Raw genomic sequence first — 21,418 nt, 5'->3', positions numbered from 1 at the left:
ATCAGGAGGATTGGGTTTGACAAACTTTTGCCATCAAACTATGGCTTAAATGCTAGATGAGCAGACTCTAAACAGAGGAGTTCTGAAATGATACTCTGCTACTCACTGGAATAAATAACTCGTCCTTGAACTTGGAACCCTCTAAAGCATGGGAAAAGGTTAAAGTCATGTGAAAATGAAGTGTTTTTTGCTTTACAGATCCTTGCTGAAGAAGGTGATATTTTATCTAAATGACTAGGCCATGTCTAAGGTTCTTTCCAACTTGAGGATTTTATGTCCAGCCATATGTCTATTTTCAGGAAACTTATCAGTCTTGTGTCTGGGGAACCAGATAACGGTTGACAGTGAATAATGCACTTTGTGGTCCAGAAAGAAAAAAACAAGCTATAGGTCCAGTGAAGCAAGAGACAGTAACAGCAATGACAAAATAAAATGTATTCTTTCAACCCATGGTTTGTAAGCCCTAAATAGAGCAGGGCTATCTGTGTTCAGATGTGTCTAAATGACATCATTCTTTCTACAAGTAAGAAGAGCTAACATAAGTTGACCCCAAGCTATATGCTGGATATAGTTCTGAGTACATTTACCTGCATTCTTTCCTTAAACCCTCACAAAACTCTGTGATCTACTATAAATATCCCATTTTTTGCAGGCGAAAGAAGGGGAAGTACAGAAGGGTGAAACCGTTTGTCCAAGTCACACGGGTAACAAGCACTGAGGTTGGTGGCCAACTCCGGAGGCCCTTCTCAGGAGCTCAGCAACAACCACACCGGAAGGTGAACTGCTGAGCCATTTCCTGTTGCTTTGCACATGCTCACTGGCAAGCCTGGCCAAAGGGCTTGCTGGTCAGCTGTCATGTGAGTGGGCCCAATTGACTGAAAGAGATGTGGTTCAGGAAACCCAGGATGATTATGGCTACCTAATCTATGATAGAGGAAATTAATACCAAGTCTGGGATTTTGAAACATCTGAGTTGCAGAAATAGGGTCAGTCCAAACCCCATCAAGTGCAAAGTCCTTATGATTGTGTTCTTGGTCCTTCCAAAGCCTAGCTCTGCTCTGGTGCCATTGATGGCTTTAGGTAACTCTGGAATTCCTCACTCTGGGTATGATGACCTTACTACTGAGATAGCTACCTTTCTGTGGTTAGAACCTGAGTAAATAAGGTTAATCCACTTACAGGATTTTCACATATCCATAGATTTTTACCAAATGGTTTATCTTCAATGGCAAGAGGCAAAGTCTACACTGGCTAGCATGTGTCAGATAGAAAGTTTCCGTGTAAGCAGATCCTGTTTAACTTGTATCACATTTTTCTGTTTTGTTAGATAATGCCGTACTTTGAGGGGTGAAGCAACTGTTTTCTAGATATAAATATGAGACCATTTTGCTTTTTAAGAAAAAAAATCTAAAAATTATGTTTCTTCACTTTTTAAAATCTATGTAATGAAGTCCTCCCTCTCCTTATATTAATTCAATGATCTAATTTTACGTATTCTCTGAAATACTGAAATATTTCTGTAGTCCATATGTTTTTAAACTGTGAATCATTTTGTTTCTACATTTGGTACATAAACTATTACTGCTCCTGAATACATACGAATCTGCCACTTTTTGGTGATTTCTACATCCCCAGAAATTTGGGCTGAATTTTAAAATGTAATGACTCATTAGAAAATATAAAGAAACAAAGAATAATCCTGAAAAACAGAAGAAAAAAAATCATTTCTTCTTCCCTCTGGAAAAAATTTTCACAATAATGATTTCTTGGTCTTTAATTTTTAGCTTGAAAGAAATAGAGACATTTTGAACATCCCAAGGGTAAAATTACATTTTCTTGTGAAAAGGTGACTTTAAATCAAAACCCAGAGAGAATACCAGAGGGTTCCATTTTCGCACCTGGCAAATCAAGTGCCCAGTTAAAATCATGGCCTTTGCAAAAAGAAACCTTATTGTTTAACCACTTCATTATCCGACTTCCTCTAAGCAAAGAGCATTATCTGTGTAGCCAGTACGAGGACTGGGAAAAATGCCCATTTTGAAAGTGTGGAGAACTCATCTTACCTTGATATTCTAATGTAAGAGAACGTTACAGGCCACTGCAGGACCAGCAATTGAGAAACAAAGGTGTGCAAAAAAACAACTCGAGTTTCAAAGCCTAAAAACAAAGAAAATAAGAAAGAGCCTAAACTTGTGTAGCCTGTTTGCCTATTGTCAGGACAAATGCTGGGAATGTGCGCGAGTCCAGTCCAATGAAAACAAGTGTGGGCAGGAGGATTACATGTGATTAATTTTCTTCCTTTCTCTATTTTCCATTTCTTTCCCATGATGAGATGCCACTTCTATATTATGTTCAAAAAAACTTTTTTAAAATTACTTTTGTTTCTCCAGCTACCATAGCTGTGCGAGGCAACTGAGCGAGCCGGTCCTGGCTTCCGATAGTCATGCAAAAAGACGGTGAGTATGAAATATCCAGACAATCCCACCAGATTTCAGGGTGCGCTGACCCTCAGTAAACCTTTATTTCAAAACAAAATAATTTTAAAATCTGGCATCTCTTTCTATCAGTGTGGACTAATTACCCCTAATAGTTAACTCTACTTAAACTGTGTATCTAGGGACTATACATTGAGTCAAATAAGTAAAATACTCTGATGATGGCTAGCTTTGAATGGAAATATGCCATTCACTGTAATATATTTGCTGTAGGAAATGATGGAATGATATCACAATTATTTCAGGAGGTGGTAAAAGTTCCCATAACAAAATTCTTGCTGTGACTAGAACACTGCCTTTGCAAAGGACCATTTATAGGCTCACATGTTTGCATGTTGCAGAGGATGGCTAAAAACTGCTTTAGTGGGTGTTTACACTTAATAGAATTGAAGGCATTTAGGAAAAGTTTTAGTTGAAATCCTGATATCCCGAAGAACAAAGGACACGGGGCCGTGTAGAATCCACAGCAGAAATCATTGCATCCTTCAGATTCAAATTCTAAGAAATCTACTAATATACAAGAAGGATGTTTAAATTCATAAACCTGAGGGGTCTACATCTTAAAGAACACAAACTCTAGTTAAGAAACATCAGAGTCAAACTGACAAAAACCAAAGATTAAAAAAATTAAAGCAGGCAGTGGAAGGTGACATATTATATTCAGGTATTTTGAGCTTATGGATTAGAAGAATTAATATCATCAGAATGTCCCTCCTATACCAAGCAATCCATAGATCCAATACAGTTCCTGTCAAAATACCAACAAAATTTTTCACAGAACCAGACCAACTAATCCTAAAATTTGTATGGAACTTATGGAAGCTAAATGTGAGACCTAAAACTGTAAAACTCCTTAAAGAAAACAGGGGCAGAATCTCTTGGACATCAGCCTTAGCAATATTATCAATGTCTCTAGAGGCAAGGGAAACAAAAACAAAAATAAACTATTAGGACTACACCAAAATAAAAAGCTTTTGCACAGCATAGGAATCCATCAACATAACAACTAAGTGGGAGAAGATATTTGAAATAACATATCTGATAAAAGGTTAGTATCCAAAATACACAACTCAACACCAAAAAACTGAATGATATGATTTAAAAATGGGCAGAGAACTTGAATAGACATTTTTCCAAAGAAGAACTAGAGATGGCCAACAGACACTTGAAAAGATAGTCAACGTCACTAATCATCATGCTAAAATACAAATGAAAACTGCAATCACCTTACATCTGTCAGGGTGGATAAAATCAAAACACAGGAAATAATGAGTGTTGACGAGGATGTGGAGAAAAAGGAACCCTCTTGAACTGTTGGTGGGAATGCAAACTGGTGCAGCCACTCTGGAAAATAGTATGAAGATTCCTCAAAAATTTTAAAATAAAAATACTATTCAATTCAGTAATTCCACTACTAGATATTTACCCAAAGGAAACACAAACACTTGCTTGAAAAGATATAGGCACTCCTAATGTTTATTGCAGCATTATTTATGATAACCAGGATATGGAAGCAACCTAAGTGTCCATCCCTAGACGGATGGATAAAAATGATGCGGTATACATATTCTTTTTAATGACTGAATAATGTCCCATTGTATAGCTATACATAGGTATAGATATAAACATTCCAAATAACAACAACAACAACAACAACAACAAAACCCCACAGATTTTCAGATAGGATTTAAAAGGAAAACCTAACTATAAGAGGTGTATATGAGAAGCACTTTAACTGTAAGACACAGACAGGTAAGTTGAAAGTATACAGATAGTAAAGATATACCATGTCAAGATTAGGCTTGAGAAGGCTGGCTTGGCTATATTAGTATCAGGAAAAAAACCAAAAAAACAAAAACACCAGACTTTTAACAAAACCTTTTACCAGAGATAAAGTGGGATATGATCAATTCATCCGAAAACTATAACTTATAAAAATTTATGGCTTAGTATCAGAGCTTTGAAATATATGAGATGAAAATTGACTGAATTAAAGATAATTTAAATTAAAGATAATTTTAATTAAAAAATTAAAGATAATTCCACCCCATAGTTAGAGATCTTAATATCCTTGTGTTGGGATTTGACTGAACAGTGAACCCCTCTCCCTTCCCTCCAAAATCACTAGACATAGACCCTAGTCTTGGACTTGGTTACTGGAAAAGCTCTTTGCTAGATGAGCCACCTCAGAGAGAACACGGTATCTTTGTACCCCCACTGATGACACAAAAATAATTTTTAAAAAAGTTTTTAAAATGTGTAGATTTGAAGTATTTCTATTGCTATTTCTTTATATGTTCTGCATTAGTTTTTCTCTTTTTTTCTTTTTTTCAAGATTTTATTTATTTATTTGAGAGAAGAGAGAGAGAGAGAGAGAACACGAGCAAGGCAGGAAGGGCAGAAGGAGAGGCAGAGGGAGAAGCAGACATACTGCTGAGCAGGGAGCCCGATGTGGAACTCGATCCCAGGACCCCTGAGATCATGACCTGAACCAAAGGCAGATGCTTAACCGACAGAGCTACCCAGGCAGCCCCCCACTTGCATTAGTTTTTCTTGTAGCATAATTTTTCCAGCTCCAGAAAGTGCCTGAACACTATTTTCTGTACAGATTTCCTTCCTATTCCAGCCTCTACATAATTTGAGGAAACATTTTTATTATTTAATTGTGATGTCTTGTTCTACATAGCATCTTTACAGCACATGTGCGGCGGGTCTTAGTGGCATTAGCCAGTGGATGGCTTGTTTATTCTGTGCTTGTATTACTAATGGACCAAAATGATGGCATAAATAGGCCAATTCACTTTCATGCTTTTCATCTCTGTTCAAAAGGCAGAAAACAAGACAATCATTTTTTTTGACAGAGGAAATTGATAGTAAGTTTAGACTCTAAGACTTGTCTTTGAAAAAAGGCATGAGAGGGTTTTGTACTTCCTTCTTAGGCCCCCCTCCAGCTTCTGCTAATGGGCATAGTCTCTGACTCTCTTTTATAAAGGAAAGATTAAAGCAGGGACTTAGCCCACGTTGGTTCTCATAAGACAGCTTCTTCTGAGGAAGCATGTTATAGAACTGGGCCAGCAGGCTCTCCGACCTACTCCCAGCTCTGGTATTTTCTGGTTATGAGCGTTAGCTCTGTCAGCCAGCCTCTTTCAGGGTCTGATTTTTATCTCTCTCACACAGAGACAGTGTGGATAGGCTGCCCCTCCTGTTTCACAGGGTTGCCGAAAACACATGAATTCTTGTGAATGAGCTTCATAAAGCCGTGAGGCCTAATACAAATATGAGGTATTATCTCTCCTACTCTACTACTGCTCTCTATTGAATTAGATCCTATTTTAATTAGAAAAGGTGAAAGCTCTGGTAACACTCTATTAGGTATTTTAGCTCCTTTGGCTTAACTTTCTCTTTTTATTTGTAGTTGGGTCTTTACCTCTCACAATAAGGCCTTGTGTCTCAGCTGTGAAAAAAGGAAAAAAATGCCTTGCATTTCCATACCATACTCTTTTTCTGAGGGTGATTTTTAATTACACAACCTGAAGCAAATTCTCTCTGATCTCACAAAGTGACATTCCTCTGATTCTGACTAGGTCTATACCCCTGGATAGAAGTCATGCCTACCCTCCTCTAAGTATTCTCAAGTGTGACTCCCCCTGGGTTTTTTAATCTACTTCTTACTCTAGAAGAGAAACTTCCAGTATTTGGCCACCTTATCCTTTACCTCCGTCCTCCAGTCCAGGAAAGAGACTCATTCCTCTGTTGCCCCTAATGCCTGAAGATACTTCACACTCTATAAAGTTATGCCTGATCATATATATGCTTTACATACTAAAAAATAAGATAAAATTAAGGGACTTGTATTATATATACATGTACCTGTGTATATAAAAAATATATATATATAAAATTGATTGTTAAGTATAGTCAAGTGTTAGACTAGGTATAAACAAACAAACAAACAAACAAGCAAAACACAGTTTCCCCCCAAACCTTGCCTTTGTGTAGGGCTTTACTACAAATGCTTCCTGTACATCCCAGGGTGAGAGTGTATTTTTCCAATAATACCTGAATCATCATTAGTCCAGAAGGTTCTTGGGTCAGGCTTGGTCAGGATGCTGGCATGATTACATGGCTCTTTCGCCTTGAAAACATAAGGAGAAAAGAAGAGATGTGAAAATGGATTCACTGTTTCATCTGTTTCCAACCTACAGTTCTATAGGCAAGATTCCAAGGCTGAAGCTAGTGCATATGGCAGCCCCTGGCCAGTTGGAATTGTGGGTAACCCTTGACCTGACAGAGTTTCACTGCCAGGACTGATGGCTGGATAACCACATGGGAGCTGGAGTTCAGCTTCTGCTAGCTCCCTTATCCCATGCTTTTTGCAGTGTGCAAACTATACAGCTGTACACAGAGGCCTTGTAAGATTAGCAATGTATTAATGTAAAGACACTTACCACATGAAATGTGTTTTGGACTTCTACATAATAGAGAAGGTACTTTTAGCATATATACTTGGGAAAATACACAATAAGGGAGAATTATTTTTAATTCAGTGGCACCTTAAAATAAACACCACGCTGTATGTTAACAAATGAGAACTTAAATAAAAACTTGAAATAAAGAAATAAAATGAATTCTTATTTTATAATTGTAACAGAATCTATATTTTTAAAATACTAGCATGCATATATATATATATATATATATATTGCATTCAACCTAACGTCTCTGCCTAGGGCATATCCAAATAATAGATTCCTCACAACAATTTCTAGGGAATAGCACTAATCCTTTTTTTGGGTGCAACTTCATACTCATGTGATGTGTGGCTTTCAAAAACAGTTTCAGTTGGGGAAATAGAAATCTTAGGGTAAGAAGGACATTCAATTTAGAGGATGTCTTTTGTATCTATAGATGTTTATATTATTTTAGTGTCTATTATAGATTTTATATTATTGTATATAGAAGATATATTTTATATCTAAATTTGATTACTCGTGAAAAGTCCCTATGATTATTTCATGGATGAATTCCTTCCATTGCAGCAACAATCAAAATACTCAAAAATGTCACTTAATACTTTGCTTAGGTGTGCTGAACTTTCCTTTCCATAGCAGGTCTTTACTGTTAAAAGAAGCAATGAATCAATTTGCAACCTGGCACAGGCTCCTTCTCTTGGTGGAAACTACTAGCAAAGAACGTGTAGAAACCAGGATCCCAGAGAATTATTTGCACCCTTATGCTCACTGCAGCATCATTTACAACAACCAGGAGATAAAAACAACCCACAAGGCTATAGAAAGATGAATGGATCAAGAAAATGTGGTATATACCTACAATGAAATATTATTCTGCCTTAAAAAAGAAGGAAATCCCACCATCCACAACAAGGTGAATTAACCTAGGCTAAGGGAAATAAGCCAAACAGAGAGGAACAAATACTACATGATACTACTTCTAAGAGCTATCTAAACATGCAAAATCAGAGAGTAGAATGGTGCTTGCCAGGGGCTGGCTAGAAGGAGGAAGTGAAGGAAGTGGGTATAAAGTTTCAGTTACATGAGATAATTAATTTCTAGAGATCTGTTGAACCTAAAGTTGGTATTACTGTAATATACACTGAAAAGATCTGTAAATAGGGGAGATTTCATGGTAATTGTTCTTACCACACACACAAAAATTAAGGGATCAGTCACCCTCCTACACCTGTGAATAGATCAGATAGGTACATAAAATATTTGATAAATAAAAATGGAAGGAGTCTACGTTTTATTAATGGAAATTTCTGGTAGTGTAATGTGTTTTTAATTGATAGGAAATATGATTCCAGAAGTTAAATTGTGGTAAAAAAAAGAAAAATCATGAAAATGTAAATCTCCAGGAAAAATAAGAAGAATGTATGGACCACATGACATTCTGAGCAGCAATGCAAAAATCCCTCCAACTTCACTAAGCGGCCTCAATATAAATTCCTTCGAAGGGATAGCGTAGTCCACTAAAATACTGCTCCAATTGTTAGAAAGTTCTTTACAGGTTGAATTGAAATCTGGATCCTTGAAACTTTGCTCACTTGTTCTAGTTCACCCTTGAGCTGCATAGAACATCTGCTCTCCTTGGGAAATGATTTCCTCAAATATTTCAGAGTAGCCATTCTGTCTCACCCGGGCCTTCCATTTCCAGGGTGGCAGGCCTCTTTTTTGCCTCTCTTCGTCATGATATTTAAGTCTCTTTACTGAGGTAAAAACTTCAAGCACACAAAAAAGTAAACAGTATAATAACCACTTATGTACCCATCATACAGCTTTTAACAGTTTTCAACACTTTATCATTTTACCAGTCTTAGTTCATCTATTCCCCTCTTTTTTAGGCTGGAATATTGTGAAGCAAATACCAGACATCGTGACACTTCAGTTGTAATTTCTTTAGAATGTTTTTAAGTAATGACTTTTTTTTTCCCCCCATAACCACATGCCATTACCACAACCAACAATTCAAACCATAATTAGATTTATTAAAATTTAATGAAGCCTGTTAAAGTTTATTTAATAAATGGCAGCATAAACATTCTGAAAAAACAAAATGATCTCTTGCACTGTTTTGCATACAGAGCAATTTGGAACTGACGATTTAGAAAGAGATCCTTTAAAACTGTGAATTCAACAAAGTCGATGGGACTTAGTCACACTTATTTAAATCCTTACAGGTTTTGGGGGGAGGTGGTCTTAAAAAAATATGTTTTTCTCATAGAAGAGGTACCATCTTTCAACTTATTTCTAATACGTCCCTGGAGGGAAAGGAGGGAAAATCTCCTTGCCTAATAGAATTGAAAGTTTTAGAGTGAAGGTGAAGGAAAGAGGATTACTTCTAGAAGGTCATTGCTGAATGCTTATTCCCTAGAGTTTTGAGATCTAGAAGTACTTTCTAAGTTACTATAACATTAGAACATTAGAAAGATAAGGGCATTTGAATAGGATAGAAGTAGTTTAACAGTAAAAGGTAGGGTGCTTCAGATGAACACATCTAGGGAGATGTCAGATGTTCAGAAATTTTGAACAAGCTCTGGGAAATGAACCTGTGAATAAATCATTAGATATTCCACTGATATGAGAAATGAGCCAAATCTTAATTCTACAAATGCCTTCAATTAATGACAAGTTGTAATATCCATAGGGTTGCCAGAAAGGAAACAATTATGGTCACCTTTCCTCGTTCCATCTTATCCCAATTTAAAGAACATTGCTCCACAATAAATACATATACATGCATATATGAATAATTTAAAAATCACTTGATGACATAGGAAAAATTAATAAGAATGTATAGATTTCTCCCTGATTTACTTCAGACTTATTTGTAATTTGTGTATGACTTTTTATGATTTTAGCAGTATGCTACTAAAGTATGCAGTATACTTTACTGCTAAAGTCATTAATTCTTCCTGAAATACAATAGAAACTCTCAACATGTTTGTTTGTTCTTAACCAGAGAAGTTGAGTTTCTCCCAACTCAGGTTACATGATGTTCAAAAGTAAGCAAGAACACTTTATATCTAGGGATATAAGATTTTGCTTCTTAAATTGCTTTAGTGAGGCTTTAGAAAATGTCCTCTAGATACTATCACAGGATATAAAGTCATTCTGCAAATATTAAATTTAAATTCAGTTCTGTGTACCCAGGGGAAGAAAAGTCTTCCTAATGTTTTTTCTCTCAGATGGCTTTATTATATCCAACAAGTATTTATTAAGCTTTTGTTGAAGACCAAGGGGCTACCCTGATTGTTATAAGGGCACAATGGAAATGCATTGATCACTAGGTCCTTACCTTGTGATTTTGGTAACAGGTCATAAACATCTACAAAGATGTCTATGGAACCTCATATTAAGTTCCTCTAAATCCAACATGAGGAATGTTGTATAGCTATTAAATTTTGTCCACTTTAAAAAAAGGAATGAATAGTGTGGGCAAAGTTGTTGAGCAAGGCTTTAAGGAACAGGGAGGACTTGAGCAGGTTTGGAAAATACTGGCAACACTGGATTGGTGGACAGGCAGTAGAAAAGCATGCAGGGTGGGAGGAGCAATTACAAACAAAGGTGTGGGAGCAAAACTTAATAAGGCATGGTTAGGCAACTCTTGGTGGAACTACCTCATGGGAATAGAAAGCTCATGGGAGAAATGACTGGAAACTAGGTAGAAGCCAGATGGTGAAATGCTTTGAATGTCAATAAATCCTTCACTCTGAGGGAATTCAAGAGCCTTAGCAGTTTGTATGAAAGACCAGAGTCACAAATGACCAAAGCTGAGGAGATCAGGAAGCTGCTGTGCTGTTGGGGAAACACCGAGGAAGAGCACAATGAGCGAGGGCACTGTGAAAATTGGAAAGGAGGGATGGCTATCAAGGGCAGCTGTAATGATTTTGTAAAACTTGAGGGGTGACCAGAAATTGGGAAAGAGGGAGGAGTCCTAAATATTTCAGAGCTTTGGAATTTGGGGACCAAGAAGAATGATCAGCTGTGGCCATGACTGTCCATAGTCCCCGGCAGCTAAAGAAATCACTCTACCCTGTGCCTCAGAAAACATGGCGGGCTTGTGGAACATACTTAGGGCCTGGTTCATGTGCTGTATCTACAGTCCTTCTGGTGGCACTTGCTTCATCTCTGACCTACCCAGACCATATAATCTTTGGGTGTTTAGTGGAGACACTTACACAGTTGTGGATGGGGGTAGGTAGGTGTGGGTTCTCAAGTCTCCACCTTTGGGCTAATCCTCCACATTGCTCATGGCAGGATGAGAATTCATCCACGCTATTTCACTACAACAAACATCTCACATTCTGTGTATCTGGTATCACTAACCTGACAGTGTACACAAGGACAGCAAGAGTCTTGTCAAGAGATTCGTCAAGAATTTCAACAGAGATCCTAAGTCTTACAGTTCTGAAAGAACTAATGATTTATCATCATTCAGCAGCTTAACATTAATTACATTCATATGACATGGAACATAGGGACTAATCTTGGCTCCTGAGAACATTTTGATTCCAATCAAGTAGACAAATGTTCTTCTTTTGGAGGCTTTATTTCACTTGCATTTTTGTTGATTTTTTAATATTTTTTGGTTTGGCCTTTATGACTGTGAATTGCTTAAGACAATTTATCATCCAACCCACTTTGCTTATTTATGTTTCCTGCTGGCCCAGCAAGTATTTCAGTTTCAACCTCTGGTCTACATAAAATCAAGATGTCCAGGGTAAACCTCTATTAAATCACATGTTAGTAGAGTTGAAAGGATCAGAGATGTGGGGAGCTGTAAGAGATCTTTTGTCACCTTCCTTCTTGCTTCATAGATGAAGATACTGAGGACTAGTGGGGAACATAGCATAAGTGAGTGACTGATGGAGGGACAGAGTCCGAGTCTTGACATTTCAAGATGTCTGTTGAGAACTGATGTTGGCTTCTTAAAACTTGGATTTCTCCTCAATTTTGAAATTAATTCAATTATACATTTAATTGAATGAATATTTGTGGAAAACATATTGAATGGTAAGGACAATGCCCGAATAGCTGGGAACCAGATGGATGTGCCCCTGCCCTTGCAGAACTAGTTTCCTAATGCCAGCTGTTGAGAAGAGCACCATGGCAGGAATAAACAGGAAAACTTGAGTAGGGAATCAGGTAATATGTGGTCACTTTATTTATTTATTTTTATTTTTTAAAGATTTATTTATTACTGAGAATGAGGTGGGGAGAGAGAGAGAGAGAGAGTGCAAATGCAGGGGGAAAGAACAGAGGGAGAGAGAGAGAATCTCAAGTAGACTCCCTGCTGAGTGCCAAGCCACAGGTGAAACTCAATCTCAGAACCCTGAGATCATGAATGGAGCCCAAACCAAGAGTTGGACACTTAACTGACTGAGTCACCCAGGCACCCCAATATGCGGTCATTTTAGAAGCTTTAAAGGATCCTATCTTCCTACAAATTTTTCAGTAACAGCATCAGAACCAACAATCACACATCTTCATTTGTAAGTTAAAACAAAAAGCAAAGAAGACACACAGAGTTGGTTTGACTGACATCCAGGTCAAACCTTTATATAATCTGTACCAAAGCATATAACTACATTCTTAAGTAGAAATTATTTGGAGGAAAGGTGTTTGTAGCTTGTGCCTGGCCCAGAAAATGTAATCACTGCATGTTCACTGACTACATCATTGGTTTGGTAGGATTCAAAAGATGGTACAGGGGCCAGCGTTAGTTAATGTATCACAGAATAATTGTATTTTGTGGGTAGAATGGATTTAACACATGACTTAGTTTAGCCTCCTTATTTAATGGATGGGAAAACAAATTCTGAAAGGGATAAAGTGACATACAGAAGGTCACACAGATAGCCAGAAGTTATTCATGTTGTTTTCAATACCTCCACTGTCGTTAAGAGACACTTCCTTGCATTTATTTTAGATCAAAGTTGGTAGAAATAACTGGATATGGCTGTTTAGAGCATGGGCTTTGCAGTCAGATAGACCTGTAATAAAATATGGCCACCCCACACTTGGCTCTGTGTGTGACCCTGGCAATGTTACATAATCTCTTTTAGCCTTCATCTTGTTATTGGATAAACTGTCAAAGTTAAAGTTAGGCTTAGGGTCAGGCTTAGGCTTAGTTTCCTGTAGGGCTTGATAATTGATAGGTTTTATTAGCCATGGTCATACAATTGAACATGTTAACAGGAGAATCCTGACAGACTGGAGGCTAGAAGAGATAGACTCTTTCAGCATTTGTTCTGTTAACTGAATTATCTATATACCGATAGTACCAGCAAAAAATAAGAAAGACTTCTTTCCAGGCATTATGCTTGCTGAGCACTCTGACTAGAACTTTCTTTTCTCAGGTATTTGCATAATTCTCATCTTCTGCAGGTCTTTGCTCCAACGTCATCCTCTCAGTGAAGCCCTTCCTGACATCCTGTTTTGGAAATGTCTTTCCCTTTCTGCTTTTTATTTCCCAATGGCACTTAATACATAATTGTCTCATTCATTTTTTATGGTCTTTTATAAATTTCATGACTCCTGAGGATTGTTTGCACACCATAAGCGTTCAGTAAACATGGGCTAAATGATTGAATTATTAATCTCTAAACAATTAAAAATGAAGTCTGTAAGTCCCCCTCAATTTAAGTTATTAGAAATTAAAGGAGACAATTTTTATGCCAAAAGGTCATGGTTTAACACATGTTTTCATTCACATGTTTTCAAACACATGGTTGAACCCTCCTGAATTCCTGGTGTTGGAGTTCTGAAGTGGTTGAGAGTGGGGTTAACTCAGTAGTTGATGCTTCCAGAAATACGTAGTAATGGAGGAAACTGGAGGCCTGTCTCACGGTAAAGCCAGGACCTGGCCTGATGTTTAGCTCCTGCCATTCCAATCAAACCATTTATTTTTCTTTGCATAAAGATGTAGAAAATTGTTTAGGCTCTACTGAGCTACCAATACATTCATTGGAGAAAGTGATTAATGATTGGCTCTATTTATCTTTCAGACTCTTATCTAGGACTATAACACCATAGGTGGGAAGAATAATCTTCAAAACTGTGCATAGATTCAGGCTCAATTCAATTTATCATTTGGATTTGTCCATGATGAGTCCGTGTCTAGTCCACTAGATTCTTCTTTCCCCTACTCATGCACATTGCTTTCCAGTTGTTCTCAAATGAGGCTGCACATTGCAATAAGAAACTTAAAAAATAAATACCAGTGCAGGACTCCATGCAAGGGGAGAGGGACTGGAGTACCACATAATGGTAAACTCCTCAGGAATCTCTGTCATACTGAAACCAACTTCTGTCAAACAGAAGTAACACCGATTAAGTCATATTTATCCACTGGGTATAGGGAAGAAACTAAGTATGGTGATTTCAGGATCACTGTAGCATATAAGGGTGACATAAGGGATGATTTCCAGGCCTAAGTTAAATGTTGAACAAACACCTAATCTTAGGCATTATGAGAAAAAGAGAAATGTGGGTTTTTTGGAGTATCTTTCAAGGCAAATGACAATGTTCTTCAGTATTTTTCTCTTTGAGCAGATCTCTACAAAGGTATTTGACAACGGGTGGTGGGGGGCAGAAATAGAAATCTGGATCTGGATTTTATGTAAGGTCCTAGGATAAAATGTTCCTACTGCTTTTCTATACAGAAGCTATGTCAGATTCAAGGCCAATGTGATTATAATTTGCTCTTTGCTATAATTCTTGATGTTTAATTTTCTTTTAACAAAAAAGTCTGATATTCAATCTTCCAATAACATTTTAGCCAGAGTCTAAATTTTCAAATGCAATTGCCAACAAATGCATGGTTTCTTTTTCCCTCTGTGAATGGAACTAGACACCTCCATTTAACTACCTGCTGTTTTTCTCATGCAGTGGGCTAACTATACAGTATTTAATGGTCTACAGGTCTAAAAATATTTCTTATATGCCTTGGCTTTCACAGAGTGCTTCTGCAAAACCAGTTAATAAAATGGCCATCCCAAGAGCCCAGAATGTTGAGTTAATTTTTTACAGAGGTTCCCAGATGTGCTGGAAGACTCACTTTTAGCAGATCAAGCCAACATTTTTTTTTAAGATCTCATTTGACCTTTTTTTTGTATCTGATATGAAACATATGTTAAAAAAATAGCTGATAATTATGAAATGTATCTTTTCCATAAACAAAAACACCATGAATAAATACATCTTTTACAAAGTTTAGAATGGCAGAGAAGGAAGGTTTTCATTGCGAAACTGTGTTAGCATTTAGCCAAGTTAATCATACAACTTGACAATGATCCTTTATCCAACATGTCTTTGGTATTCAGTGGGTAGGTCATTAGGCCCATGGAGAAATGAGTAGGAAAATGTCCAGGGAATGAAAAACATCTATATAACATGTGGAGAAGTGGACAGTTTTTACTAAGCACTGAATTTCAGCTTTAAGAGGTGTAGGTTCTGATCCCAGCCAGAACACTTGAGGGAAGTAACTTCTGGGAAGTAAGCAGGTTAAGATCATGGGCCTGTGAGTGTTCCAAGAAGATCCTGCATTAGCTGCTTCCCTGGGCAGGTATTTTCCATGTGCAGTTCACTTTTTTCTTTTCTTTCTGTCTCTATACTTTTTTCTACTTATTTTTTCAGTGGGCTCTAGAAAATCCTGAAGTGGCTTGAGTTTGGATTTTATCATTCAAGCATAATTGTGGATCCAGAGGTTGGTCAAGGATCAAACAGATGCTCCAGATCTTTAAAGGCATATAGGACCGTTCCTGAGGACTGAATGATGCTACCTTTAGTTGTCCTAAAAAAGCAAACAAATGCCACTGCAATCTGCTATTGAAGTTTTCCCTAGACCTAGAATTTAAAGTCACACTACATTTCAGCAAATAATCACTAGTCATATTTTTATGGAGTGTTTACAATGGGTCAGCATATTTATTATCTCATTACTCCATGAACCCTCTGAACAAACTCTGGGCATTATTGCTGTCCATTCTTGGGAGGAGGGGAAGTGTGGACACATTAACCTTTGAAATCTTATCCAGGGAAATCAGCAAGATGGTGGAGTTGGCTCCTCCAAGTGCCTGTTCTTGGGCAGAAACATCAAAAAGCAAGGAGAAGTTGTCAGAACCAAATCTGTTAGAACTCCAGAAAACAGGTTTATCAAGATTTTTTGAATTAAAAAAGGGGGGCAGTCAACCTAAAAATGGTAGGAAAGCTTTGTGTTTACTTGCCCTCACCCCAACCTCTCCTCAGCTCAGTGGCAGTCTTCAAGAGTCAGCTCTCCCTCTGGCTCCCTCTTTCCCAGTCCCTGCCCTGTAGCACATGTCTTTTCGAACCTGTCTGGGAGTTACAAAGGACTGCTGCCAGGAACCCAACACTCAGCCAGGCCAGAAAAGCACATGCTGGAAAACTTCAGAGGGCAAAACACAAGTGTAGCCTTCTAGGGCAAAAGACTACACCTAGAGCCAAGAGGTTCTAGTGCTTCACATTAGCTAACTCTGTACTCTCAACATTACTATGAGAAAGGTATTATTATCATTATGCCCATTTTACAGATGCCAAAATAAGATAACTCAGAAAAGGAAAATGCAGCTAGCAAGCCCAGGCTTTTAATCACTAAACAAGAATGCCTCCAAATATCTACGTACTTACAAATGACTTAGGTTGTAAATACTATACATGAGTTACTAATAAAATCTATTTGAAAATTTTATTCAAGATTTATTCTTTTTAATTAGAAGGTTTAATTCTTTTTAATTTGAGGGTTTATCTCTCCCTTATTAACCTGTTTGGAAAAAAGAATGGAATTTATTCTTGACACCATCAGTGTTCACTTTCTTCCCAGACGGTGTAAAATACATTGCTGTTTTTAAGTATTTGTTGTGGGAAAATAAAGATGATAAAAGGAGGCTTCTTTTCACAAAGCAATGATTAAAAGTTACTTGGGAGAAAAAAATTTCCATTTCAGGGGAATAGAAATTCACAAAAAGGTAGGGAGCAGAAAAAGTACAAAAGTACGTACTTCTTGGAAAAATGAAGCCTTTCTATTGCTCATTACTTATAATTTAGATATTCCTAGACTGTAAGCTCTATAGCAAAAGGGACTGTGTCCTGACTTATTCACCAAATCCCAGTGCCTTAGCATACTAGCATACTAGTCCAGCCACAGAAGTAGTTACACAGCCAAGTGACAATAGATACTTATTAAAAGAATGGATGATGAACTGTGGTTTTACATTTATATGTAGATATCTTACTACTCAGTTTTGCTCAAAACCGGAAGCATGCCCTAAAGTAAACACAGACAGGTCACTGCTTGTGTTCCCTTGTTTTCAATGTATCCCAAGGTCCCCCATGGGGGTTCCAAACGATGTTTGTCAAGAGAATGAAAACTCAGGTCTTGCACCTGCTGTGGTCGATTGCTACAGATCACTGGTGCTGTGGAGATGGGGAGATTCATGGCAAGGCTTCACCTCGCGTATGCTATGCTTGTTAATGCCTCCATGTGGTCCCGAAAACTTCCTTCTGTTTTTCCCGGGGTATTTTAACCTAAAGAGAGTTAAGTGTGAAGCACCTGAGTGCATAAAAGAAAATGAATCTGAGCAGTCTACTACTTACACATCTGCTCAAGTTACTTCATCCTGTTACTATTTACTCTATAGCCATACAAAAGTGCCAGTTCCATTTAAATTGGCCACATATGCTTCTTTTCTTAAAGAAAACAGAAGAATATCTTTTCAGAACATTGATGGGCATAACTGGTTTTTAACTAAATTGATCTTTGAGAGGAAGAAAGAAAATCTGTCCCTAGTTCCACAACCATCACCAACAGTCTCCAGGAACTATCACCAATAGTCTCCAGGAACCGCCACCAACAGTTTCTGGTGATTTCTTCCAGGAAACTCCCATGCATACATACCCAAATATATATCCGCGACAATTCCTTCTTTGTGTGTGTGTGTGTGTGTGTGTGTGTGTGTGTACACACGCATGCATGTGTGTATGTGTGTGTGCGCGCACACGATTCTACATATATATCTAGACTTTGTCTCTGTGGTGAATAGAAAGGATGAGGCCTCAAGGCCAGGAATGGGGACGTCAGTTAAAAAGAAAAGGAAAAGTCTTGCTTAGAAACTTCGTCATTTCTTTTCTGAACTCAACACTTCTTTTATCAATGCCTTTTCCCCCAGTTAAAACCACTAAACAGTCTCTGTACAGAAGCCCTTAAGAGTTTGATGTGATAATTAACAGGACTTGACCTTGCAGTACAGATGCTGACTAAGGCTGGAAGATGATGGTTCAGAACACAGCAGTTTATATAACTCTCCTCCAAATGAGTTAGACTTTAGCCCTTGGTGTTACGGAAAATCTGCCTCAAAGGTTACTGGGGCAGGTTATAACTGAAGACAGTGTGCTGGTTTATCACCACAATCCTTAAGTAATCCAAGCTGCTCTTTGAAAACCCAAGTGGAAAATGCCTTACCAATATATTTTAAGTGATACCTATTTCTCTTTTCCCTATGGAAAGGGATAGGATTATGAATAATGGTGGTTGATTAGAATACATATGTTCTAAGAGAAAATTATATTCCTAATAATAAACAGAACTTATTTTTTTAAAAGAAAATATTCAGTGCTGGCAAGGGTTTTGTAAAATTAGTATTCTCATAAACTTCTCCTTTTACTATAATTTTTAAATGTTTTCTGAAAGCTGTTATATTTTAACAGTTTTAAGATGCCCAATACTTTTATCTTATTTATCTCATTTTAGATCACTTATCCTAATAAGTAATTCATAAATTTGTGTGCACAATGCCGTCTTAACATTATCCATAGTTAAGACTCACTGAAAGCAATCTAATGTTTAATGAGAAAATGATTAAGTAAAGAACAGCATAGCCACTGTGCTCATAGTGCCTTTTAAGTATTTTCCATTGTATGGAGAAATGTTACCTATTGTTATGTTAAAAAAGAGAAGTCACAATATCAAATTGTACTTCAAATGTGTACAGAAGGACATAAAAGTCAATATATGAAGCAATGCTTCTTATTTTACTGTAGTGGGATTATAGATGTTTTTCTTTTTTCCCCATTTCCTAAAATTTTAGCATTTTTATATTATCTTCATAATGTAAAAATTATCTAACATTGATATCTATAAATCTATCTATCTTAATGCAAACAGACCAGGTTTTTCCCTCTCTAGGAAATGGAAGGATGAAAGTTCTAATGATTGGAAAAGGCCCTGATGTAAAGTGTCAAGATAAAATATATAAAAATATATATAATTTATATATAAATATGCAATATAATATATTATAGTTATTTTTATATATAATTTACAGATAATATATAATATAGTATATATATAGTATATAGTTAAAGTATATATTTATTTACATATATTTACCTCTCTTCATTGGTCTTATTTTCCAACACTGGAATCATTTTATATATAAATATAATATATACATTTTTATATATAAAATGATTCCAGTGTTGGAAAATAAGACCAATGAAGAGAGGTAAATATATTTATATATAAAATGTGCGTGTATTTTGAAGCTATAGTCTCATGCATCTTTCAGCATAGAATTATTGATGATCTTGAATGCATGTCTACCCTCTTCTAGTCCTCAGTTTGAGTGTAGTGTTCTTGAGTTTCTTTAGACATGTGCAGAGATAATATTCTCTAATATTAACCCATGAGAGGTTCATTTTCATTGGGAAAGAGGGAACAAGGAGTGTCAAGGCTCCCCCATGAAGATTTTCATTAAGTCCTATGGCCTCAATCTTTATGTCCATTATCTAGTTTCTCCATGGACCTGGACACTTTGTTAAACTTCCCAAACACCAAGACTGAATATGCTAGATAAGGTTACCGTTTCAGGAAGCCTAGACCTTCAGAGGTATGAATCAAATTAATGAACTACAAATTGCATACTGGCATATATTGTAATTTTCAGGCTGCTTTACAAAAAAAAAAAAAAAAGGAAAACAATAGACCTGAGATTCAAATATAATTCATGCAGAAATAGCCCAAAACATTTCTAAAGCTTCTAAATTTGTTCATAATCACACTGATGCCAAACTAAATTGGCACAATTATTGCACTGGTGTTATGCAGCTAATTTCTGATTCTCTCTCTTTTTCTCTTTTTTGTTCCTTTGGCTAGAAACTTGCTGGAAAAGTATAGAATTGGAAAATTTATCCAAGATTAAGTAGAGGAAAATATTTGAAAAAAATTAAGTAGAAATACAGTAAAACTTTTTTTAGCTGTGATTTTAATTTCTATAAATGTCTCTTAAAGAAATTTTACTTAGGTTTCAGCATTGCATAAAAATGGCTACCTCATAGAGACTCAATACAATGTATCCTCTACAAAATCTACTAAATCAGTAGCATTAAAAACAAATCTAAATCTAGACCTGAAAAAGTTTTTAATAAGACACTTAAGAAGACCGATATAAAAATAAATATATTTTTATGAGAATTTTATGAGAATGAGAGGATGATGTGGAGGAGCTGTTGGGGTAATCCCAACTTAGATTGTTCTGAACTCTGAGAGTCCATGTTCACAGACTGAAGAACTTTGAAGTTATTTAGAAAACAACCACAGAGATGGTAAAGTGATTCAAGTGTTGGAAGAGAAGACCAATGAAGAGAGGTAAATGGGGCTGTTACTCATTTTCTTGAAGAAAAACCAGATGGCAATTGAATATATTCTTTAAAGGTAAGAGAGGGCTTTTTACAAGGAAATGGTGGGCTATTTGCCTTGAATACCAAACGAGGCAGACAGGCTGGATTTGAAGTGGGAAGGCTTTGGTTAGACAGAGCAGAAGTATTTAAATGTCAAGATGACATGCAGGTGGACACTGTGTACTCTTTTCTAGAGCTATGAGAAACCACCCTTGGGTAGCATCGTCTTTGGAAGACTGCCTAAAGGGGAAGGGTAAACGCATGTCCCTTCTGGGCCTGTGTTTCAGGTGCCTGAAAAGAATCTTTTTTAAAGTTAAGAAGTAAATGTAAACTCTGAAACAAAATGAGCTGAATATTGTAAACAAAAGGAGGAGAAGCAACTAAATTCAAGACGAAAATAAAGCTCCAAACTCTTTTTAGAAAAAAATACAATTAAGGAATTACTGAAAAATGATGAAATTCATTATAAAAATTCTAGAGAAGGGGCTCTGGTTGGCTTAGTTGGCTAAGCATCTGATTTCAGCTCAGGTCATGGTCCCGGGGTCCTGGGATTGGGTTCCATATCAGGTTCCTGCTCAGCTAGGAGCCTGCTTCTCTGTCTCCATCTGCCTGAGGCTCCCCCTTCTTGTGCTCTCTCTCTCTCTCTGTCAAATAAATAAAATCTTAAAAAAAAAAAATCTAGAGAACTCTTAGAAGTGGAAAAAAATA

The 21,418-nt window shown here is 36.8% G+C and overlaps 1 protein-coding gene across 1 annotated transcript in view; it reads right to left on the bottom strand.

Moving 5' to 3' along the window:
• SGK1 (serum/glucocorticoid regulated kinase 1) overlaps positions 1–21,418 on the bottom strand; it is a 108,350-nt gene that overhangs the window by 24,541 nt on the left and 62,391 nt on the right. Inside the window, exon 3 of the mRNA XM_032339454.1 lies at positions 6,555–6,630. Within this exon, the coding sequence (XP_032195345.1) occupies positions 6,555–6,630 (76 nt within the window). The remainder of the gene's footprint in view (positions 1–6,554; positions 6,631–21,418) is intronic.

The sequence above is a fragment of the Mustela erminea genome, chromosome 4 (genome assembly GCF_009829155.1).
Source record: "Mustela erminea isolate mMusErm1 chromosome 4, mMusErm1.Pri, whole genome shotgun sequence".
NCBI lineage: Eukaryota > Metazoa > Chordata > Mammalia > Carnivora > Mustelidae > Mustela > Mustela erminea.
This window is presented reverse-complemented; position numbering and strand designations above follow the sequence as displayed.